Source organism: Sphaerodactylus townsendi, linkage group LG03 (genome assembly GCF_021028975.2).
Source record: "Sphaerodactylus townsendi isolate TG3544 linkage group LG03, MPM_Stown_v2.3, whole genome shotgun sequence".
NCBI lineage: Eukaryota > Metazoa > Chordata > Lepidosauria > Squamata > Sphaerodactylidae > Sphaerodactylus > Sphaerodactylus townsendi.
Window position 1 is genome coordinate 94,822,416 of NC_059427.1, and position 25,611 is coordinate 94,848,026.

A 25,611-nucleotide genomic window follows, 5' to 3' on the forward strand; every position below is an offset into this window, starting at 1 on the left:
ATGTTTTTTTTTAAAATTCAGATAATGATTTAGGGAGTGCCAGATCTGGCAGACTTTCTGCCTGCCCCTACCAACAACAGATGGCACGCTTCAGAATCAGACTCAGTACGGAAATAATGTTTGGTGACTATAAATCACCACCCACCAGTTTTGTCTTGTATGAACAAACAACACACAAACAGAAGGTTATCGCTTAACAGGAGCCTTAGGCTCGCACCTTGCTAGTAAAAATAATACTTACCTACAGAATCCACTAGAACAGTTATTTCACATTTGACAAGATTATTTTTAAATTATTGGACAGGAAACAAATTTAGACTAAATAAGGATCCATCTAGACGGCAGGTATTCCACGCTCTCCACCCAGTGCATGAAATCAAACGCATCATGAACCCCCCTTTGTAGGCTGCTTAGCTCATTCTGGTCCAACAACTGGGAATTCCCAGTGATAACTGGCAGTGGGCTGGCATATGGGTGGATGGGCTTTATGAGGGCTGTGCTGCATTATGTCCATGTTCAAAATGACCCTCGTGAATGCCCTGAATGTCAGAGAATTGTGCAGACTCAAAAAACCTTGGTTAGCACCTTTTCCCATTTCAGAGATCATATGGAGCAGGAAGGAATCTCAAGAATCACTGCAGGTCTCAACAAGACTAAAAGAAACGCTCGCCAAGAAGATTAGCTATCTTGTTTTTTAAAATGTGACACAAGTTCAGAAGACCACAGTGAGAAATTCAGTCTTGCACAAATCCAGAGTTTGTTTCTTAGAAATCCAGGACTGTCTTTTTCTCTGCTCATCTCCCCCTGCCCCACCAAAGAATAGAAACGAATAGAAAAATTATCTTGCCAGAATAAGACAAGTAGAAAAATAAACTTTTAAAATTTTTATTCAGTAAAATGTACGAAGTAATAAAATCTCTAACAGAAGTTAAGTGATGCAACAGAGCCGCTACAAAGATGGCTGTGATTCCCAATGGCCTCGTGTATTGCTCAGAGGCAACTGCCTTGTCAGCACTGAGTAGAAACAAAAAACATGGACACAACAATGCACAGATCTACTTGGTCCCCCCATACTCCTCCCTCTACCCTGCCCCACCTCCTTCTGCTCCCACCCATCCCCAACACTAAATGCCTGGACTGACTCCCTCCAAGTCACCTGCCTAAATAGCTTGTTCATGTCACTGATCGCCCACCTTGCTCTAGTCCCCTTCTTACAGTTTGTCATCACACGAGCACTCACCAAGGACAATTACATACTCTTTAACTAAGTCACCAATCCGATTTGCATGCATGTAAAAAAAAATTCGGGAAAATATTAAGGCTATGAGATAACGTAAAAGAAACCCGCAGTATTTTTTAAAGCTAGGTAGCGAGTAGCATTTATGAAACATAAGGCTTGAGGCTTATTGATTCTTCCAAATTTGAACACTTTGCCACCGCTCTTTCATTTTTAAATAGTAATGTACCATTGCTTAGTTTATCAAATTACAAGTTCCCCTCCCGTTCCCTGATTATTGGGATGCTTAACTCAGAGATGTTATATTAGAGCGGCCTCCTGGGGGTGCTACGATGCGCTTGCTAGCTGAGCGAACCCCTTCATCAACCTGGGTACCTGCAGTGTATGCAGAAGATGGAGAGAACAAAGAGAACAAGAAAGAGAAATTAGAAGTTCTTCACAGGGCTTGAATCCGTCACATGGGAAAAGGCCTGCCATTAAAATCATTCCATGTTTTAAAGACTGTTTATCTGCTCTTTCCCTTCTTGTCATTTTCTTCATAACATTTACTTCAACAGCAATTATGCTAGCTAGCTCCTGAAATGTTATGCTTTCTATCAAGAATGAAATTTAATGGTAAGTTACACAGCATGTAGGCAGTCACCCACTGCTGTAGGTAGTGGTGACATATAAAGGTCATGGCTTCTGTTTCCCTGTTTCATTTATTTGAACCCATCACTTAGGTGAGGGGCTGCATATAAGCAACACTCCTGCAGGTTATTTTCCATGTAGAAGTGCTGCAGATTTCAGTCTCAGTGCCATGTTCTTATGCTTACCTACCTGATAAGCTAAATCCGGACTGATGGAGATTCCTGACCGGAGGTGTTTGCCGGGTGGGGGATCCCCGAGTAGAGCCGGCAGGGGTGCCCCCTTTAGGTGTAGTGGTCAATTCAAACACAGGCCCGTCATACATTCCTCTTGGCACAGCATGCATTTCAGCCATCTGTTATCAGAAGGAACCAAAAGAAGTAATATTAATGATTAAGGAGCACATGCCAAGGGAACTAAGTTCCTCTAACAGAGCCCCCAGAAACTGTTATATTTCATTTTCAAGGTCTCTATCAGATATTTCTCTAACATTTCTTCCACAGGTGGGTGAGAGAGGCTGTTTGTTTAGTTTGATATCTAACACTTGTGGTACAATTAAGAGCACAGAGAACTGTTTTTTTTAAATATGGAAGATAATTCGAGAAAAGGAATGAGGAAGAACATCATGGGGAAGAAGCATAACCAGGTGCCTATGGACAAATGGGAGGTGCTCACTCCACACTAGTAATGCAGAAATATGGGCTCTTTGGGGAACAGGTGCAGCTTTGTGGAGTGGGGTTTATACTCCATGCTATGGCCATTTGTCGTTTCTGCACAGCCATATAACAGGATGCCTCCAAATAAATGGGGGGATCCTTCTGTAACAGCTCTGTTCCCAAAGGCTTCTCCATCTTACCTTTCTCCTTGCTTTGATGCGCTTGTAGACATAATCTGAGAAAGGTGCACAGGGAATAAAACGCCCTGTGCCTTGTGTCACATGAAGGTTCCCATCCTCCATCATTACTTTTCCCTGGCATATGACAACCAGTGGGGCTCCACGCAGCTCCATTCCTTCAAAAATATTGTATTCAGCTGCCTACAACACAGGGGGAATAGGTACATTAACAATCGAAGTCATTGGTCCATGATCCAATGGTCCATTTGGTCCATTGAATCTCCAAATAAAATCTCTGAAACTTGGAAACATTGTGGAGTAATCAGATGGAAAGAAAAGGGGTGGGTGGGTGGACTGTGACAGCAGAGCTATGGAAAGAGTCTGATGCAAAAACACCTGGAGGAACCAGGTACTATTTGTATCACATAACTGGCCCAGGCTTTCAAAAAACATTCTGAAGTGAGGCAACTTCAAAGAACTAAGAGAGAACAAAGATCCATAACTGACCTCTTTTGTCACCCCTTGACCTGATCATGTAAAAGAAATTCAAGTTTGCAGGCAAACATTCTATCATTTAACACTAAGCGTTGCTCTTTCTCAAATGATGCCTTTTTTGCTCATTTCAATATGCCGCAACACAAAGTGGAGGTATCAAAATATTGAAAAAGCATTTTGATCATTCATATTCACAGCAGTTAGTCGTGCTGCAGCAATGCTATGGCAACATGTCAAATGGCTTTCCTAAACCTTCCGGATGTTTTAAAGAATGAACCTGAGAAGACAAAGACTTACTGATTGATGAGATTTGGCAGACACAATTTTCACTGCATCAGGATCCCATATCACCAAGTCACTGTCCGAGCCCACAGCAATTCTCCCCTTCCTTGGATACATATTGAAGATCTTTGCAGCATTGGTGCTTGTCACAGCCACAAACTGATTTTCATCCATTTTCCCAGAAGCCTGATAGGTACAAATTGCACAAAAGATGTTGAAGTACAGACAGTGAACAGCCAAATGTTTTAGTGCAGCAGGAACATAAGAAGTTGCCTTACACTGAGTTCAATCAATCAATTAACCTTTATTGGCATAATACTTACACTGAGTTATATTCCTGGTCTCTAGTTTCTGTAGTGTAACCGGTAGTGCCTATACACCAGTTCAGTAGAGTCTTTCATGTAATCTGCTATCCAATTATTTTAAATGAAGATATGGGAAACAGAATATAGGACCTCCTGCATGAAAATCTGGAACTTCTTGTGCTATGTCGCACCCTCACCCCATGTTAAAGAAGGATCTCACTGGGTGGGAGTAAGAGAGAGGGAGGGAGGGAGGGAGGGAGGGAAGAGGATCTTTCACTAACAAGATGCTTAATTGGGTTTTCATTCGTAAGAATCAACCCTTCTCCACATTTCATTAACTCCTTTATACTGGAGAAACTCAGCATGCAGAACAAAAGCCTACTACAGTTGTCTCTTCCACATTGTGACGTTCCTGATCATGGTTTTGTGGGTCAGCATGAGAAAGTACTGCAAATGGAAATTTTAATGACATAACTGTTTAATAAAATAAATGAACAGCTCCACACTTTTCCTTAAAATTAAATTTGCAGTAAAAGAACTGCACTTCAAAGAGTGTTTACGGCAATCTCTCACATGACATCTCACAGTGATCTAATAGTGATCTTTGCATCTTGAATTTTACGCAGTTTTCCAGATTGTGGGGAATGCCGTGCTCCTAACCTCCACAATGTGGAAGGAATAGCTGTACTGAATGCTACCATAAAGTCATGTGCATCATCCTCTCCATCTTACCACTGCTTTGTCCCAGATGATAGACATCCGCTCCTCGATACCATTGGTACCCTCTGGGATTGCTGTGAAGTTATCTTTTCCAATTGCTTTCTGTGCTGTACTGAATGTACAGTGTGCACTTCCTGAGACTTGGAGGTCACCACTAGGTAAGAGGCAAAAAGGTAAGAACGTGTTAACCATGTATTTGGTTGACTTACATAAGTAGATAAGAGTGCCAAGAGAAGGGATGTGTGTGTCTCTCTCTCTATTTAACTATATTATTCTTTGGGCGTGTTCACACAAAATGATAAACTCCCTCTTTCCAGTGCACCAATTCATAGTTTACATTTGAGCTGGCAAACTATGGTGTGAGCTTGTTTTCTGTACAAGAATTTCAACTTTAGCTAGTTTACAATCCTGGTTTAAGGCGAAGCTACAAAACATAAACCATAGTTTGCTAGTCTGAATGGAACAGCCACCTTCAATTTTAGTACAGTGACAAAACAGTATGAAAATCTAAGGCAGTGCCATGTAATACCAAACTGCAGTTTTGTTTTACATATGAACTGATCCTCTGAGAATAACAGAAGCTTTTTCTAAATAAAAAGGTGCTGCATGCTTTTCAATGATAGCATTGAAAAATATATCCTCTCCATAACAGAAGTGAATGGACACAAACTCTGCACGAGACTGAGTGAACGCTGACATTCACAGATTAATTCTTAGGAAAAAGAAAACTTTGAGAGCCACTAAAGATGATATGATTGGGATATCTTAGGTTGTTTCTGCAGTCAGGCTTGCGGGATTGCATCGGCATGATTGATGCTGATGCAAGGCCAGGGGCCATTTGCATGAATGGCCCCACAGACTGCACTGCCCGAAGGCGAGAGCAATGCTTCCCGCTGCACAGCTGGTCCTAAGCAGCCCGAACAATGAGCCTACCTTTTTTTCCTGCCGCTTCCATCGTTCTGACCACCAGGGTAGAGAGTCAAGGGACACGCCCCCTGGCCAGAGCGACGGCTGAAGCAACGGAGGCAAGGAGGCGTGTCCCCTTCCCTCCTCTGAGCGACGAAAGGCAGGGAAAAGGTAGGCAGCTGTTCGGGAGCGTCACGGGAATCATAGTCCATGAGCATCTGGAGCACCATAGGTTGGCCACTCCTGAATAGAGACTAGATAAACAGAGGTGGGAAGGTGCCTGGATGAAGTACCACAGAATTGTTAAAAAATACTCTCATCACACAAAGCCGGCATTTCAGTCTTCAACTGAGTGATCTCCGTTAGTTAACATTGCCTATGGACACAGAATTATATCTGTTGATCTCCATGAAGAAATCTTTTGCAATGGAAACAGGATGAAAACCAATTCATTTTTACACCTTAATTAACTATGATGTTGTATAGAGACAGTTGGTATCCTTGGTATCACTGAGTTCCTCAAGATGAGTTATCAATTCCTAGCAACTGGCTAGTTTGCTCAGATGACGTGGAAACTATGGTTGGTCATATGTCTATACCTTTTGTCTATACCAAAACAGCCAATTTCACTGTCCTAAGAAGACAGTACTTGCCTCCAGTCCTAGAAAACTGAGAAGGCTCCATTTTCACATTATCTGGATACACATGGCGAGGCTTGCCCTCCGTATTAACTACGAAGAATCCTCACAGACCTACACAAGGCTCCAGTATGAGAAAACGCAGGTGGTAACTATTCACTTGCATATATTGTGAGGCACCTAAAGAAAAACGGCTCCCTACTCTGGCCTATTACATTTTAGTGTAGTGACACCAGAGGGCAGCAAAAACAGTGGTAATGGCTTAACAATCACATCAAGTCTTGCACACCAAATTCCATGGAAATTTCCTACTTCCTGGCGTCTGATAGCTGCCAGCAATTCAAAGAGCTGAAAGGACTCGTGGTAATTAAGGAAGATTTTTTTTAAAGCCATAAAAGTCTTGTTTATAAACACTAACAAAGGAAACTATAGAGGATGATTGCCTTGCAGACAAACCCCATGTCTGATTTTCAGACTCCGAGACACTGAGTCTCATTGCATCAGTCTGGGTCTCCGACCCAAAGTCCTAATCCAATGATAATCTCTAACTCCCTTTAATCATTTGCTGCCATATGTCTACTTTACTGAGCAGAGAGATTTGTGTTAGTCTGATTTGTTCTAGTAAAAAACAACCACCAAACAGGAAGAATTCTGCAGGGACTTCCATCACCCTAAACTCCTGAAGGCAGCACCCAAGAAAGGAAAACACAGAATTTACAAGAAGCAGGTGGTGTTCCTATCAGCTTGGCAGATGCTACTTTAAAAAGGGGAAAAAACAAGCACAACTTGCAAAGGAAGCCATTCACAGGATTCACGTAGGAGCATGTGCACAATGTCTCATGATATTCCCTTCTCCACAAAAATGCCTGCAAAAATCTTCCTCTGCAATTCACTGTGCTGTTCCATTTCCGTTCTTTTCAACATTGGTCAGTTCTAATTTACATGCGCAAATACAGCCTTTTCTTTGAGACACCATGCAAAACATGCCCTTTGAAATTGGAGATGTATACCATCCAGTGCTTTCCAGATTCTTACTTTACAGCTGCCGGATAAACCAGTTCTGCACAGACATTCAGTTCAGACAAATACCCTTGCATCAACTGCTTCTTGTGGCTTTTGTACACATCTCTTTTATAGCCATGAACATCTTCTGTTCTTAATTTGACAAATGATCATGGCATCATTCTATATGTTAAATATACCACTTCAGCAGTAATGGCTCAGCTTCCCACTAGGTGAACAAGGTAAAATGAACACAATCTGCACTGACCCACTTTGAATTTCCCCACATATACATATGTACACACATACATGTACATACATACATGTACATATACATACATGTACATTCCAGTTTGTGCCTATGATCTATTGTTCCCTAATGTTTCTAAACCTGCTGCTGGTTAGTTAAGTGCAGCACCATCTTATTGTTCAAAAAAAAAGTTGCTGGGAGAAGCCAGTTGGCACTTTCTGCCAACACCAACCTGGACAGTAAAGAGTTGATATAATCAGGGGTTGTTGGATCTGGACTCAGAGGTGGGGAGGTCACAAATGCAGCAGCCTTTGCCCAGTTCTTGCTCCAGTAGTGTGTTCCATCTGTTCCAAGACTCGCTGTGATTGGCTCACCAAACACTACATTACCTGGTGGGGAAGAAATCAAGAGTGAAAGGACAAGTTGTACAAGACATTGTGAGCTTTTCCACATGGGTTTCCCCCCCACTGGTTCTGGCCCCACACTGCTGTATTTATGCCCTGACTATTGAAGTGGCTTTAGTTTTCTTTTCAGGTCCCCCCACCCCCCCGGCTGCCTTTTTGTTTTTCCAAATTTCTTTTCGACCGCTTTTAACCCAACCTTTTTCAGGAAGATGACTGAGTTCCCTTTTTCCTAATGTGTAATGTTTCAGTTGATTTTCTTTGTCTTGTCCATTCCTACACACCTCCAGCCCACTTTTTGATGACTGGACTATCCACGATCTTATCAGGGATTCAGGAACACTTCTGTGGGTCCACAAATCCCACAGAGCATCCTGGAAACCAGGTAGATCCAGAAATCTCTGGGAATAGATCAATCTAACTGGTTTTCCACCTTCGTGGAAGGAGAGGCCTTAATCAAACTCAGCCTTCAGCAAATAATAATCTGACTATGCCAGTCCTTGTCCTATATCCTACCATTCTGCTGAGCAAAGTTGGAAGCTTTCCTACAACTTATGAGGCTCATCCATTGAAGGAAGAGCCACTTAAGCTGGTGAAAGGCTCCACAGGCAGAATGTCACCCACTGGCTAATTCTGTCCATTAATCAAATCACTAGAAACCTGCTCAGTACAAAGATCCAGTATACATCTTCTCATGTGCTGGACTTGAAACAACCTGGTACACATACCACTGCACCTATGAAGTATTTAGTCTAGTCACATAAGATGGTCTCAGAGTGGATATAAAAATCTGCCAGAATAACTGTCTTGGGTCATCAGCACTACATTTGAGACAATTTCTGCCAGGCTGACAGTAAGTCACCAGAACCCTGCCCCTCTACCTGAAGCCCAATACAAAAGTACTGTAATAAAAGTGGCTAATGTTTACATGGAGCACCTGGGGAACAAGAAAGAAAAGATCATAACTGCCACCTTTTGCATCCAGATTGGAAATCATGAAGGACCACAAATGCAGTCAGGGCAAGAAGGAATAAAATATATATTCTAGTCTTAATGAGTAAAATTTCAATTACAAAGTGTTTGTTTTTCTAGTAATTTTTATAATAGGTGTTTTGATTGGCTGTTTTTTTATGCAGGGCTGTTTTTTTTAAGTGCTGGATTTTAATTAATATCTTAACATTTTGCTTTTATTATTTTTATTTATTTAAAGATATATTAAATAAATAAACATTTTAACTTTTTGTAAGCCAATTTAAGGGAATATTTGAAGGCTATAGGAAAAGTATAAGTTTATTATTATTAATAGCAGCACCACCACCAGCTTCGTCTTATGGGTAGATGTCGCTTGGAGTGATGTCATACACAAGGTAAGAGGTGCAAACAATGAAGACAAAGCAAGCCTGTGGACTGAACTGACACACAGATCTGGAGGTACAGGGATGCATTTGCACACCTTTTTTCCTGGCTTGTGAAATTAGGTCAGCAGCACTCTTGCTCATCACTTTAGTCACATACAAAGGGCAGTTGGTCTGGCTTGCAATGGTGATAGCACGGAACACAGCTTCCGCCTCCAGCTGAAACAGAAGAACAACAGGAAACTCTCAGATCTCATGTGACACAATTAACTGCAGTTCGTGGTATTATTTTTATATTCCCCATCTAGGTTGATTTTAAAGAGCATGAACAGAAAAGTCATCAAACTTTGCACACAGCGGAAATATTTTAATCACAACATGCTTATATAGCCAACAATGTTCAAGCTAGTAATGCTCAAAACACCCACTCCTTCAACTCATGTCCTGCTTGCGAGTGATCAATAGGGAGTCTACTTCATAATGGGCAGTTCAGATCACCCGAATTAATAAGCATGTGCCCATTTTAACTATTATATTATCTCTGTCTTTCTCACTCACACACACACATTTGCCCATCTCCAATTTGTAAAAGAGCACACAGTAAAATGAAAAAGTTAAATATCTAAGCTGAGAATTTCTACAGAATATCTTCATGTGCCTTTGGTGTCTACCCATGAGCTCAGCTAATCTTGCCATCAACTCTTGTGCCGCTTCTCAAACAGGTACTGCTGACTGCATAGATGAAAAAGAACAGACACAAAAAGTAGGCAGTGCAAACCCAGAAGATGTTGATCACACGATGAAGCTGCTTTTACTGAATCAGACCATTGATCCATTAAGGTCAGTGTTGTCTCCTTAAACTGGCAACAGCTCCCCAGAGTCTCAGGCAGAGCTCTTTCACATCACCTCCTACTTGATGCTTTTAACTGGAAAGACTGGGAGCTGAACTTGGGGCCTTCTGCATTCCAAAAAGAAGCATTTTCACTGAACCACAGCCCCTCCTTCGAGGATGCATCTACTTGAACACGCCCAAAGTGTGGATAGGCTTTCAGCAACGCCACTCTTCACAGACATGGGCTAATTTAACAACCTGAGCAACCATGACCCAAAGAAATGCTGCCACTTCTCTGGGGCTCATTCCGCACATGCAGAATACTGCACTTTCAAACTGCTTTCAATGCTCTTTGAAGCTGTGCGGAATGGCAAAATCCACTTGCAAACAGTTGTGAAAGTGGTTTGAAAAAGCATTATTTTGCGTGTGCGGAAGGGGCCTGGGAGATGAGATGTTTTCATTCTTGAACTGGAGAAAAGCGGCCTCTGTGGGGATGGCAAAACTGCCTGGCATTATACTGTGCTCACGGCTTTGCAGGGGGAACACTGAGACTATACAATCAGGAATTTGCCTTGAGGGTGACTAAAGATATTTATTTTTGATTTCATCAAACTTATATGCTGCTAAATTATGGTTGCCCAGCAACCATGTCGGTGCCCACAGGTGTCATGGTGCCCACTGTAATTATAAAGCAAACAATAATTTAACAACTAATGCTTGTAGTATATATATGTAGTATATACAGTGTATAATGTAACTATAGTTGCATGTAAGAAGTCTGAATCTAGCTATTTAATTCAGGATTCTTCAGCCCCAATTACAAGGGTTTTTTTTCCTGCCTCACATCAGTTTGGCCACTGTGGCCTCCCATGACATCAGGGTAACTTTGGTATCTCATCTGCTATTAGAACGTTCAACGCTTCATTAAGTGAGATATTTTTGGAACATTGCATCATCCACAAGGCAGCTTGACATCAGCCTAAAATGACTTCTCCCTGCCTGAATGCCAACCAGAAAGTTGAGTAATGAATACTTTCAAACACAAAACAGAACAGGCACATAAACAATCTGCTTCAAGACCTAGAGACCCTATAATATCCAGATAATGTTTCTGACTAAAATGAATTTATTAACAATGTGAATACAAATACTTTGGCTGCTTCTTTAAAGTCAATCAAATCCAAATGGAAATATTTTAAATTCTATCTGAAATGGCTATGAAGGGAATGCAGAAAAGGTAACTTGGGACCTGAATGGACAGTTTGAAACCACTTATTCCAAATATTTACATGTTGTGGCATGGAGCAAAAACACTGAAAATTCAGCATGAGGACATCTGGGAACTTAAGAAATGCATAATACAAATTCCTTTTGAAGTAAGACTACACTGTTTCAAGCTGCATTTCCCCATTTGAAGGCAACAGAAGGATAAGCATTTACTCAAACAGGACTTGGGGCTCACAGGGATGACTTTCAAATGGAAATACCCACGAAAACAAGAGCAGCATATGTAATTCAGCGCAGCAGCTGGCTCTTTAAGTAAGAGACTCTGATAGAAATGAGGGGAAAGCATAACAAGTGATTCAGGATGTGCATTTCATTACACATTTGCCTCAGGCTGCTGGGAGAAATACAGTGGAGTTCTGCAGCTGTTGCTTATGTGCAGTCTCTCACTTTCTTGGCAAAGTAAAGAGCTCAGACACTTTCACAGAATAATGGGCAAGGTGTGGAAGATTCCTTATATGTTATTTATAGGGGTGTTCATGCAGTGTTTAGTATGCAATATAAGTCTGTATGCAATATAAGTCAGACAAGAAAAACTGAATGCTCTGCAAACCATCCAACATTGCAAAAGTCTGCGCTGGGATGTGTTGCACTGCACAAAAATCTTTGGTTCCTAAAGAAAGCAGCTGATGTGCACTGATGTAGCTCAAGAATTAAGGAAGTATGAAGTTAAAATTCATACTGCAGGGCATTTTCAATTATTCTTGCTTAGTACATAATGGCACAGATTCAGGTTTCTCTGGACTCAGAAGTATTCTCTTTCTAATATGTTACAGAAGTTTCATTCATTCATTCATTCATTCATTCATTCATTCATTCATTCATTCATTCATTCATTCATCTATTTAATTCAACTTGACCCTGCCCTTCTCTCCAGTGGGAACCGAAAGCAGCTTACATCATTCTTCTCTCCTCCACTTTATCATCACAACAACCCTGTGAGATGGGTTAGGCTGAGAGAGTACAATTGGCTCAGGGTCACCCAGCAAGCCACCATGGCATGATTGGGGATTCGAACCTGAGTCTCCCAGATACTAGTCTGACACCCTTAACTACTATTTCTAGAATACATGCATATTGTGAAGTAATAATATAATTTATATTTTTATGTATTTACAATTGTAGAATACACACAGATCTGTAAAGCAATAACATAATTACTATTGTGTTATATATTTTATCGTGTTATATATTTTAATGAATTTATGAATGTACTTTTGTATTTGTATTCCCTGATGAATCAAACTAAAATGAGAAGGGATCTAGAAGAGCTAAACAAACTCTCAGCCTTGCACCTTGCTCTCCCTTGTCTTTTCCTGCACAATTGACCCAACTCTCAGTAGGCTGCATCTGATCAGAAACCAAACTTCTTGGATCTCCCAACTCATCTGCAAAAAGTGAAGACTTCAGACAAGATACAGAATGCAGGGGCACCAAGACAGTGTAGAGTTATTTTGGAATTGCATCAGTTCATGCGTGCACAGAAATGACCAATCCCATGACTGATTTTTTTGTCTTGGGTGTGTATGCAATATAACTTCGGAATCAGCATTTCTTGGTTCATTCAGTGTTACCTCACCTCTTCTGGCCTACTCAGCACATGACCCTCTGGACCAGTTATTCCCATCTCTAGCATCCTGGCTTGCTCCTGAATTAAACACAAATAAGTACGAAAAGTTTTATTAATGAAACACTGATATAATTAAAGGCTACTATAAGAAAATTGGAGTCATTTCTTTTTTAGTCTTGTTTGAATCCAGTAAGACAAATTTGGTGGATGTCGAAAATATGTTGAAAATAAGTGGGGTAGAGAATGGAGTGGAATGGTATAAATAATTAATAAGGTGTTATAGAACATGGACTATCAAATGAGTAAAGTTTTTTTTAATTGATTAAGCACACCATTTACAGTCCCATCCAATTGGGCGGGCACCCAGCTGTGGTGCTGCTCCACCACCTCCAAGGAGGCTTTCCAGCAGCGTGGGGAGGTTTAAAATGCAAAAAAGCCTCCCCGCCACCAGGAAGCCCTCAGTGGGCTTAACAGCAGAGGCGTTCCTCCCATTGGGCAAAGAGGGCAGCTGCCCAGGGCACCATGTTGTGGTGGGCGACAAAATTGCAGGTTCGTTTGTGGGGGATTTTGTATTTTCAGTGTTTTTTTTGTTTTTGGCGTACAGGGGCCCCAGATTTTAGGCTAGCAGCACCAAATTTTTTGGGATTTTTGGGGAGACTCTCCTGATGATATGACCTGGGTTTGGTGAGGTTTGGTTTAGGGAGTCCAAAGTTATGGACTCCCAAATGGAGTGCCCCCATCCCCCATTGTTTCCAATGGGAGCTAATAGGAGATAGGAACTACACCTTTGAGGATCCATAACTTTGGATCCCCTGAACCAAACTTCACCAAAGCTGGGTGGTATCATCAGTAGGGTCTCACGAAGATACTCCGAAATTTTGGTGCTGCTATCTTAATAATTGCACCCCTGACAACAGGTACCCCCTAAATTTCCCCAGATTCTCTTTTAAAATCCACTCCCTTCCTGCCAATCCTTGTTTTCTTTCTTTCGTTTATTCTCTCAATGCCTAATAAAGGTTGTTGTTGTTGTTGTTGTTATTGTTATTATTATTAAATCCACCCCCTTCCGAATGGATTTAAAGGGAGAATCTGAGGTCCCCAGTTTTAACATTGAAAGGGATGCTGTTTCAAAGTGGGGGAGAATCTACCCCAAAATAGCATTACTTTCAATGTTGTTTAAACTGGAGACCCCAGGTTCTCCCTTCAAGGTGGATTTAAAAGGATAATCTGGGCTCCCTAGTTTAAACACCATTGAAAATGATGCTGTTTGGGAGTGGATTCCAGCATCACTTGTTTAAACTAGGGAGCCCATATTCTCCTTTTAAATCCACCTTAAAGGGAGAATCTGGGGTTCCTAGTTTAAATAACATTGAAAGTGATGCTGTTTCCCCCAATTGGGGGGACTGGATACAACACCATAAAATGTTTTCATAGCAGTAATAAAACATTTTGAAAGCATTTTGAAAATGTTTTCCAAAAATTATTTCTGCTGTGTGGTATGGCCCATTGCTGTGTTCAGATTTGTGAGTTGGGGGATGTTCTATAATGTGATAGTGACTTTGAAACGACCTAGTGGAAAAAATCATTGTTTGGTCACGGTGGGAGAGGGTGGCCGCCCATGGGGGGGCATCAAACTCAGGTTTTGCCCAGGGCTCCAGTTTGCTTAGGTACGCCTCTGGTCAACAAACTTAGGCCAACTTTTTGGTGGCATGAGCCTAAAGCCCCAGTTGCCAGCACAACGGCAGCAGAGGTGTCCTTTGCATATTCTACTGTTGGGGAGGGCTGAGGCTGCTGCCCACCAGCAGATTCACGCCTTCGCCAGGGCAAGTGCCCTTGGGCATACAAATCCACTGCCACGACCCTGAGCCACTCCTACCAGCGGATTCGCCCCTCTGCCCAGATGGGGCTGTTAGTGTTATTTGTAAATTAGCATGTTGCAAAATCATTTCCAAAATAGGATTCTATATAATAAACAATAGTAGGGATACCGCAACCATTATTTCAATGACAGCAATTGAGTAACACTAGCAGAATCCAAGAAAGGTTAAACCAGTGACCTCTGTGACACTCAAAAGTCCTTAGATCTAGAGATGTTTATTGTCAACTCTGCCAATTAATCAGAAGGTGTAAGTGAGCAGGCAACCTATATTTTGACCAGACCCTGTGCACTTATTTAACTGTTAATAAATGTGAAAGATGATTACAGTTTGCAAAAAAAGTAATAATTTTTATGTCAGCATAAACTGATAAAATATGTCACCACTTAAATAATATGTTTTGGTCACAGAAAAGGTAGAATGAAAAGGTAGAATGAAAGTCACCTGTGCAATAATATCCCCATTTTCAGCATGGACTTGAGCTACAGCACCAAGATCTCCCAAGAAACTAAATATCTCATACAGCTGAAAACAAGATGCAATAAGAAATCCATCATTAGGAAACAGATATTTCATTCTGTACATTTCTAACTAGTACAAAAAAAATGCTTTTAGCCCAGGCCAGCCTAACCAACAGAGCCGTCAGAAGATATCAATAAAAACAACTATTAGATTAGTTTTACAAAGGGAAAAAGGACAACTTCAAGAAAACAAACTGGATATTCTGATGGTGATAAAATATGCCATCAAAGGTAGTATATAGTAAAACACTACTGGTACTGTCTGAAGCCTATATATCCTACTCAAACTTATGTCTAATGTTTGCCTGATAACCAGGTACCCAATATAACATTTTTTAAAAGTTCCAACAAAATCATTAAGTAAGCAGAGAGAGTCATTTGCAAACATTTGTGCTAATTTTAAGTAGAATCTGAACTGTAGAATGAAATACTGGATTCTGAATACTGGTTCAGTCTTTATAAAGTAACTGATCCTGGTGTCTATTCCTTATCCTGCTCTCTCACTCATAAGGGGGAATATCCAAAAGTTAATTTTACTGTGTCTCCAGTATTTATCAACCAATCAGATAGCTGTCCTTCAAAAGCTTAAAGACTTACATAATATGTAAAATGCTTAAAATACCTAATACACAATTATTATACATAATACAAAATACAACAGAATAAATAAATACAAGATTAAACAATTATACACCAATCAATAACATTGAGAGTCAGAATGATCTGTTTGTTACAGAGGACTGTGAAAGAAATATTTGCCATTTTTAAGCATAACTCACCAATCACATGAGTAGGAACCTGGTTATTATAAATCAGATTCTAACAGCTAATAGAACTGACAAAATAGTTTTGATGGTTTCAGACAGCCTGTGTATTCTCCTCCCTAGTAAAATATGCCACCAGGGGATATAAAATACAAAAGCTTTAATATCAGGTAATCCTACTGTATGTTTGTTTCTGATGAGCCCTATGTTCATTTCTTCATACTACCTTTGGTCCTCTTAATAATACCAACAGCACCAGCCTAAACAGATCCACTCAGCATTTTACTGAAGTCCACTCAGAGGGGGTTACTTCCAGGAAATTGTACAATTGTACTGTAAACCTAATAGTCCAAAACTTTTCTCTTCTACTTGAAATTATTCAGCTCAGCAAGGAGTATAGTGTTTTCTGTCAAAAAGAACCCGCTGCAGGGATTCAGATAACAGAGCTGTATTAACATTTAATCAGCCTTTCACTTAACAGCATCCCAAATGCCCATGTGATTTTGTCTGCTATTTACCAGCATAGCTGCACACATTAAGTACACTGCAGAAGACACATTTATAGTCTCTACCCACCCTTCCAATATTCAAAATGGAATGCACTCTGCAAAGACTGAACATTCCAGCAACCCACCAGGGATCTAGGAAAATCACTTCATCCTGGGATTGAGCAGCTTTTATATAATGTGCGATATCAGCCTTGCTGGATGAGACTAAATATTTCCCTGTTCTAATATCCTGCTTCATGTAAGAGATAGCCAGATATTTCTAAAAGTTCATATGCAGGATATGAAAGTCCCAACATCTGGTTTTCTGAGGTGCAGTGCCTTGAAATATGGGGGTTCTTTCTATTTATGGTTAACAGCCAGAGATGTATCTTTTCCTCATGAAATGTGGTTTCAAATTACATGATAACATTTTCAAGGAACATTCAAGACTATACTCGGATGAGCTTTGACAGGGGTTTTAACACTTTTTAATACTTCCAGCTTAGGAGATAAGTATAGCTCTTACCTCCGTGTTTGACATCTGGTATAAATCCTTATAGGCCATGTAAACCATGAAAGAATTAATTCCTACATGAATGGAAAATTGCACAAGAGAAGAAATTAGAAAATAAGATGTCACTTTGTGCTACATTTTATTCAAATGGATAAGTCTGCAAAACATGTGAGAAATTACTCATGTACGATGGAATGGGATTTTTTGTCAAGAAGTGGAAGCAAACAGAAACTTCCTGTTTATTCTTCTAGAGCTGATTCTTTGGAATGGTGTGATGCAAAATGCTTGTCTGGTGATGTAAAAATCTTCATTGAAGTAGAAGCTTCACGTGTTAAACAGGCCTCACTTTGCAAATAATGCTATGTAGGACTTTTCCCACTTTGTCCTGTTTACTGATTTGCACAAAATTACAGAAATCATCCCTGTATTGCAGCAGCAGCAGCAACAACAACAACAATAATAATGAAACTAAGCTGCAGTTAGAGGGTGAACAGCAGAATAAGAGAGAATGCAGTGGGTAGCTGGATTCATCTACTAATGAATGCACAGTATTGACAGTACCTATAATGTAGTGTGCAAACTGCTTTTCACAGAACAAAGGTCATTATCATACCATACCCTACATTCACTCGTCTGAAACACCTATTCTTCCCATTTTACTTACAACAGTCTTCCCATTTTACTTACAACAAAGTGATAGGAGAACATGGTTATTCCCAACAGTGACTACTAAGGTCAGTGAAGAGTTGAGCTGGAAATCCTTCCAAATAGTAAGAATAGACGATGCTATTTTTCTGCACATTTATTAAATATCATATATTTACTGGAGTATTTTCCAACAATACCATGACATTGATGTGATGATAAAGTAACACAATAATTTCTGACACTGCACTAGTGTTGCAGCAAACCCTTATTCGTCTGTATAGTTAAGCCCTGGAAACAGGACAGATGTGCCAAGTTAAAGACTCTTATGTCTTCATGCCAATAATTGACATGCCCTTATCTTACACTGCAGTGAAATATAGGCTATTCCTAAATAAATCAGCCTGCTCTCACTTCATGAAGAATTATTTAAAAATGGAACTATTGTCATGCAGTGTCACAAAATGTCATATTTAATGTAGAAATGCTAATTTTAGGCTTGTAGATCCAACAACTTGGAGCATGTAGCCCAGAAAAGTTGTAGTCCAAAGAGAATGACATGACCAGTACATACACGCAGATTCTGATTAACCAACACAAGGGGGAAGTAAGAAAATGCACAACACCCGGTACAAAAGGAAACACCTTGCCTATGGTAGTGACGAACCTTTTTCTCTGATGAGTGTCTGCACTTCCTGTTTGACACTGTCACTCCAGTGGGTGATATCCACATGCAGCGAATAGTCACAACAAGCCTTCCCATCACCCCACTCTCGCCATTTCTCACAGGCTTCTATCAGGCTGGCCTCTGGCTCTGGTACAACATGGTCAACTATAAAAAGAAACACAGCAAGCTGCAGTACAATATGAAGGCTTTGTGTACTTCCCACTGTCCTGCCTAGAGAAGATTTTTATTAGTAGCCTATGTGTTCTGTCATTAAAAGTTTTGCAGTCCTCCCACTATACAAATCTATGCTGGTAGATAAGAATGAACACATGGGGAAAAAAGGATTCTATAACAACCTAATCTTCTATGGGCATGAGCCACAATCACATTTGGATGAAATGGATTCTATTCACAAATACATTTTCACAGATCCGATGTCACCACAGATTTCCACATGGTCAACAGGCCTTCGCAAGCAGAAGCACTAAAGCAGAAGCACTAAAATTACTCATAGCTGCCTGCTTGTACTAAGTGAAAGTGACTATACAGTAACTATCTTTTCCATGTGCGCAAAACACAGTACCAAGGATTCCTTTTGAAACTAACTAAACTAAATAAAATCATGTGAAACATCTGTTGTAAATTCTATTGCTCCATATGCACATTGTTATTTCATTAAGTACTGTATTAATGCACCCATGGCTTGGATCCAGCTTAGATTTCTGCAAGAGCAGAGGACAATTATTGCCAATCCCCCTTCCCACAGATAACCTCTAGTCAGGGGCGTACCTAGGCAAACTGGCGCCCAGGGACAAAACCTGCGTTTGGTGCCCCCCTCCCCACCATGACCAAACAATGATTTTTTGTACCAGCTCACAAAACACCTCCCACTCCCAGCAAAACATACACGGCTCTCTCCCCACCAACTCTTTTCCTAATTTCCTAATCACAACAACCCTATGAGGTAGGTTGTTAGCCTGAGAAACAACTCCAAGCCAGTGCAAGTGGGTATTAAGCATGTAAATCTCTCACAAATCACCCCCAGCAAAACATTTACCAAACAAATGTCAGCATCATCTCTCACAAAACAGCTCCAGTGGAATCCACTTTCAATGGTGTTTAAACTAGGGAGCTCAGATTCTTCTTTTAAATCTACCTTAAAGGGAGAATCTGGGGTCCCCGGTTAAAACAAAATTGAAAGGGATGCTGTTTGGGGGTGAATTCTCTCCCACCCTGAAACAGCATCACTTTTGAGGGTTGGAAATTCAGATGAAACAAATAGCAGATTCAGCTGGAATCTGGGCAAATTTGGGCACATTCGGACAAAAATTGTCCGATTATGTCCTGCCCTGAACAAATGCGAATGTCCTGAACAAATGCGAATGCAAGGTATTTGGGGTTTGGAGGGGTATTTTTGGTGTTTTTTCGGCCTGCAGGGAGCGCATTTTTAAAGCTAGCGGCACCATGATTTCAGGGCATCATCCAGAGACTGCCCTGATGATGCCACCCAAATTTGGTGATGTTTGGTTCAGGGGAAGCAAAGTTATGGACCCCCAAAGGGGTGCTCCCATCCCCATTGTTTTCAATGGGAGCTAACAGGAGATGGGGGCTACCCATTTGAGGGACCATAACTTTGGGCCCCCTGAACATAACTTCACCAAACTTGGGTGGCATCATAAGAATAGTTAACATGTGATACCCTGAAAATTTGGTGTCACTAGCTTTAAAAATACATCCCTTCCAGGCACCCCAAGAAATTTGCCCAAGATTCTTTGTTTTGCAGTGACTTTGCTCCATTGTAGCCAATGGGGAATTTCTGAGTGTGTAGGCAGGCTGCACATTTTTGAAGATAGAGGCACCAGACTTTCAAGATGGCTCCAAGAGGCCTTGAGTAATAGCATCCAAGCTTGGTGAGCTTTGCTTCTGGAGTGGGGTGAGGGAGTTGAGAGAGTTCTGAGAGAACTCAGCCCACAGGCTTTCATGTGCACGAGCAGGGAAACAAAATAAGCCTTTGAGGGGCCCATAAAATTGAACCCCCAGAAGCAAAGGGCTCCAAACCTGGATGCTATTACCAGGAGGCCCTCCTGGAGCCACCCTGAAAGTCTGGTGCCTCTTTCTTAAAAAATGTGCAGCTTGCCTACACACTCAGAAATTCCCCATTGGCTACAATGGAGCAAAGTCACTGCAAAACAAAGAATCTTGGGCAAATTTCTTGGGGTGCCTGGAAGGGGTGTATTTTTAAAGCTAGTGGCACCAAATTTTCAGGATATCATCTGTTACCTATTCTTATGATGCCACCCAAGTTTGGTGAAGTTATGTTCAGGGGGACCACAGTTATGGTCCCTCAAATGGGTAGCCCCGATCTCAGGTTAGCTCCCATTGAAAACAATGGGGATGGGGGCACCCCCTTTGGGGGTTCATAACTTTGCTGCCCCTAAACCAAACATCACCAAATTTGGGTGGTATCATCAGGACAGCCTCTGGATGGTACCCTGAAATTTTGGTGCAGCTAGCCTTAAAACTGCGCCCCTTGCAGGCCAGAACGTGAAAAAACACTTTAAAATGTAAAAACACACAAACGACCTTGAAATGTTGGCGCCCCCCACGTGACCAAATCGGGGGCGCCCGGGGACATAGGGTACCCCCTGTCCCTAGGCAGGAACGCCACTGCCTCTAGTTCCCCCAAAGTCATTTCTTGGGGGGAGGGTTTCTCCTAATCCACACAAACAGAATCTCTTGGGGTGTTTTAGGCTGCTGAGAAAGGAATAGGTGAAAATCAGCCACCTTTCTTGAGCCTGTAGAAATCAAGGAGGAACCAAGTCTACAGGTTGCTGCAGCTGTGCTTTTTTGTGTAAACGGAATTGAGAAAGAACATTAGTCAGCTCACAGGCTGCATTCCTATATTTGTCAGTAGAGGTGCCACTAGACGAGTGGTGGTGAACCTTTGTCACTCCAGATAACTGGAGGGGCTGCTGGCGGGGCTGATGGGAATTGTAGTCCATAACATCTGGAGTGACAAAGGTTCGCCATAACATCTGGAGTGACAAAGGTTCGCCACCACGGCACCAGACTGTTCTCTGACAACCATGGCCACTTTTCTGAAACTGGTCATGAAGTCCACCATACCTTACCAAACCACTAAAGTATACCGTCTATTTCAAAATAAATAGCACAAGTGCTATAGAGACTGGCTAAGTGCATGCTGCTTCATAGCTTCTTAGGTACTGCGGTTGTTGCCTAATTAAAAGGCAAAATCCTTTGTAGCGCAAGGAACAAGCTTCTGCTGTCTCCTAAGGAACTGTGGATTTCTGGGTAACTTCCACAGGATACAGGGGGGAAAAAGATCTAGTTCCTGCCTCCCAGGTCAATGGTGGGAATTACCCAGAAAGTTGTCCTCCGGCTCAGAGGGAGGACCATTAAGCATTCTTTCAATGTTCACATTTCTGCGAATGTGTGCACAGAAAAAATCTTGGAGAGAGTGTAAAGGGGTACAAATGTACAGACAGTGGAGGGGTTTAGTAATGGAACTAGAATTTGAGGAGAGTTAGGAATACTTTTTAGAGGACCCTTCATTAACTAGAGCTTGCAATTCGTGAGTGTTTACTGCAATGAAGAAATTCTATCCAGCACTTCAAAGTTTACTGCTTGTAATTCTCAGATACACTAAGAGTGCATTTACCAGAAAAAACTAAGACACTGTGATACTGTGGATTAATGGTTCTGGCACTGTTCCAGGAGCTTTTAGCAAGCTGCTGCTGAGAAGTGAGCAGGAAGAAGTAAGTTCTCCCCTTCTCATCTCTCACTGCCATCCATTTTTTAAAAAATCTAAGGCACAGCTTAATGTACCTTTTCATTGCCCTGATGTAATCCTCAAGTTCTACTGCAGTTATCTCATGCAACTGACACTGCGGCACAGACTGCAGTTCTTTCAACTATCCATGGAGATGGAGGAGCAGGAAAATGGTCCATTGCATTGTTACAGTGAAGGGGACTTCTCCTGGAAGGCAGGAGAACATCTTGCTGGGTGTTTCTTGCCTATGCTCAGGGAGGCAGGAAAAAGAATTCATCACTCCCTGTAGATGCTTTGGACTCCATTTTGCCAGTAAACTTCTGACTCAGCAGTAAGAAAAATGAATAAAACTAATAAGTATGAATGAACACTGAGAATAACAATAACCTTAACATTTAGAACCATAAGGAAACATGTAACAGGAAGTGTACTGAAAAAGGTGCTGAAAAGGTAACCGATACAGGAAGTGTGCTGAAAAAGGTACAGGAAGTGTGATGAAAAAGGTAACAATACCAAGGGCGGGCCAAGATGTCCTCCTGCCTATCAGGAGAAGGCCCTTCACTGTAAATATACAATGAACCGTTCTCCTGGAGGCGGAGGACATCTTGCTGGGAGCTCCCAGAGCAGTGCCCCAATTTAGGGAGGGCTATCGTTATATTTCCAGGATGTGCTCTATAATTGTGTGACCTAAGGCGGTCTCAGCGGCTCCCCGTGCGTGTAATTTATAATGTCTGACAAAGGAAGATGGGGAAGACCAGATTGCCGCTTTGCAAATCTGTTCAATAGAAATGTTGCACCTGAATGCTGCATTTGAGGCGGCTGATCATATAGAGTGAGCCACAATTCCATTAGGTACTGGAAAGATTTGTGCCTTGTGCACCTCTATAATACATGCTTTTAAGATGGAGCTAATGGCAGCCGTGGACATTTGGTGTCCCAGATTAGGGGGGCGATATATTGATGAACAGGCTTTTCACTTGCCTGATGGCGTCTGTGCGTATGATAAGGGCCTTGAGAGCCTGTCTCATGTCCAGGTTGTGCCAAAGTTTTTCCTTTGGGTGTTTGGGTTGCGGACAAAAGGCGGGGAGCACAATCTCCTGTGGCATATGAAAGGAGGAGTTGGCTTTTGGTTTGAATGTGGGGTCAGTTCTTAGGATGACCCTATCTTTATGCAATACGCACAGGTTTGGATTGATTGACAGCGCTCTGAGCTCTGATACTCTTCTGGCTGAAGTGACAGCCACGAGGAAGAGTACCTTCATGTGCAGTCATTGAAAGTTAATAGTCTGTACAGGTTCGAAGAGGGACATCGTCAGAGCTGTCAGGACAGTGTGTAACCTCCAAGAGGGAAACCTGTGTATTTGTGGTAGTTGATTCTGTTGGACCCCTTTTAGAAAACAAACCACGTCCAGGTGTTGAGTGACTGGAATACCTTGGAAGGGATGCCATACCATGGCAAGGGCTGCCACTTGTCTTCAAAGCGTAGCACTGCAAAAACCCAACTGGAAATCTTCCTGCAGGAAATCAAGAACTGCTGAGAGGGGTGGAGACCCAACAGACGAAGGTTGTGCACGAGGAGTTGTAGATTCTGACCGTTGTGGGGCGGCGTGATGCCAGCATGATGCCAATGACCTCTTGAGAGTATCCTTTGTCCTTTAGATGTTGCCGTTCAAGAGCCACACGGTTAGACACAGCCAGCCTGGATTAGGGTGAAGAAGTGGACCTTGATGCAGGAGGTTGTTCCTGTAGTTTCCTGATTGTGGAGAACCAAGGACGTCTCGGCCAGTAAGGGGCAATCAGGATAAGATGTGCTCTTTCCTTGGTCACCTTCCGAAGGAGCCTCACAATGAATGGAATAGAGGGAATGCATATAGAAGCGTCCTGGGCCAAAGAGATGTGAAAGCGTCTGCTGTTAGTGCTTTTGGATCCTGGAGACGAAGTCCTTGACCTGGGTGTTCTCTGCAGTTGTGAAGAGGTCTATTCTCAGTTGACTGAACCTGTGGGCTATGTTCTGAACTACCTTCAGGTTGAGGGCCCACTCTGTCTGAGAAATGGTTTGTCAGCTAAGCCAGTCCGCTTGCAAGTTCAACTTTGCCTTTGATGTATTCCACTTTTAGACTGAGGAGGTTCTCTTCCACCCAGGCTAGGATCAGAGAGGCTTGCCGAAATAAATTCAAGGATTTGGATCCCCTTGATAGTTGATGTATCTCTTGACCGCCACACTGTCTGTGAGCACTAGGACATGTTGGTGTCGAATGACTGTCTGAAAGTTTAACAGCGCCAACCAGACAGCTTTGAGTTCCAATATGTTGATATGCATGTTGGAATGTTCCTGGTCCCACTGTCCCTGGACATATTGCACCTGAGCCTCTGAGGCTCGCATCTGTGAAGATTTGAACCTGTCTCTCAGGTAGGTACACCTTGCCTCAGGAGAGATTGTGCGTCAATGTCCACCATCTGAGATTGTGCTTGCGGGATGGGGAAACTGAGAGGGAACGATTCCTTTTGTCTATGATATCCCCTTGATACAGTTGGAGGAAGCGTTGCAGGGGCCTGGCATGGAATCTTGCCCTCTGGAGGAGGTTGATTGAAGCTATGAGGACTCCCATGAGTCTGCTTAGGAACAGGAGGGAAGATCTCCTGGCCCGGATGACTACTAAGGCTCCATATCTTCTGTATCCTGTCCTGTGTGAGGAACAGTGTATTCCATGTTGTGTCCAGGATGGCTCCCAGATGTTGCATTCTTTGAGATAGGATCAGAGTACTCTTGGTTTTGTTAATCAGAAAACTATGGTACTGAAGCACTAGCATGGAGGTTGCTAGGTCCTGGAGTGTTGAGTCTCTCGAGTGGGACTGGATGAGTATATCATCCAAATAGGGATAAATGTGTATCCCTTCTTGACAGAGGAAGGCCACAAGTTCCAGGAGTCGTTTGGAAAAGACCCTGGAGGCCGTTGAAAGGCCGAATTGTAGAGCATGGAACTGAAAGTGGTCTTCCCTGGTCAAGAACCTGAGGAATTGTCTGTGTCTAGGATGAATCGGGACATGCAGATATGCTTCTTTGAGATTATCTGGAGATAATCTCTCGGGTGGAGCGCTTCAGTGATAGTGCACAGGAATTCCATCTTGAATCTGCGGAGCTTCAGATATTTGTTCACTGTCCGCAGGTTCAAAATCGCCCTCCAGTCCCCGTTCTTTTTGGGGACGAGGAAGAAATGGAAGTAATAGCCAGAGAATCTTTCTGACGGTGGAACCCTCTCTATGACTCTGGTGGCAAGTAGGCGTTGAATAGCTGCCACCATCCTGGAAGCCTTGTGTGGGTCTCTGGAGCTGACTGAAGATGGTAGGAAACATGGAGGAAGTAGTCGCAGGAACTCAAGAGCATACCCTTGAGATACCACCTCCTTGGACCATAGGTCGACGTGTTCTCCCCCCAATGGTCTTGAAAGTGGAGGAAGTGGCAGCCAACTGGAATATGCAGAGAGTTATGATCGGGGGGTAGCGTCCTGTCTTTAGGACTCATCAAATCTGGCTTGGGGGCAAAAACCTCCTCTGAAGCCACTTCGCTTCCGAAAGGATCCCCTGGGTTGCCAGGGGGTGGTCTTT

General features: G+C 42.2%; 1 protein-coding gene across 2 annotated transcripts in view; it reads right to left on the reverse strand.

Annotated features, from left to right (window-relative positions):
* Positions 1–871: 871 nt before the first annotated feature.
* Positions 872–25,611, reverse strand: part of DPYSL3 (dihydropyrimidinase like 3) — a 77,265-nt gene continuing 52,525 nt past the window's right edge. For both annotated transcript variants that reach the window (XM_048488088.1, XM_048488089.1), the window contains exons 4-14: positions 18,216–18,380; positions 16,916–16,977; positions 15,061–15,141; positions 12,749–12,817; positions 9,152–9,272; positions 7,530–7,686; positions 4,514–4,655; positions 3,492–3,662; positions 2,721–2,900; positions 2,057–2,219; positions 872–1,612 (exon numbers count right to left, since the gene is read on the reverse strand). In XM_048488088.1, the coding sequence (XP_048344045.1) occupies positions 1,524–1,612; positions 2,057–2,219; positions 2,721–2,900; positions 3,492–3,662; positions 4,514–4,655; positions 7,530–7,686; positions 9,152–9,272; positions 12,749–12,817; positions 15,061–15,141; positions 16,916–16,977; positions 18,216–18,380 (1,400 nt within the window). In that variant the 3' untranslated portion in view covers positions 872–1,523. The remainder of the gene's footprint in view (positions 1,613–2,056; positions 2,220–2,720; positions 2,901–3,491; positions 3,663–4,513; positions 4,656–7,529; positions 7,687–9,151; positions 9,273–12,748; positions 12,818–15,060; positions 15,142–16,915; positions 16,978–18,215; positions 18,381–25,611) is intronic.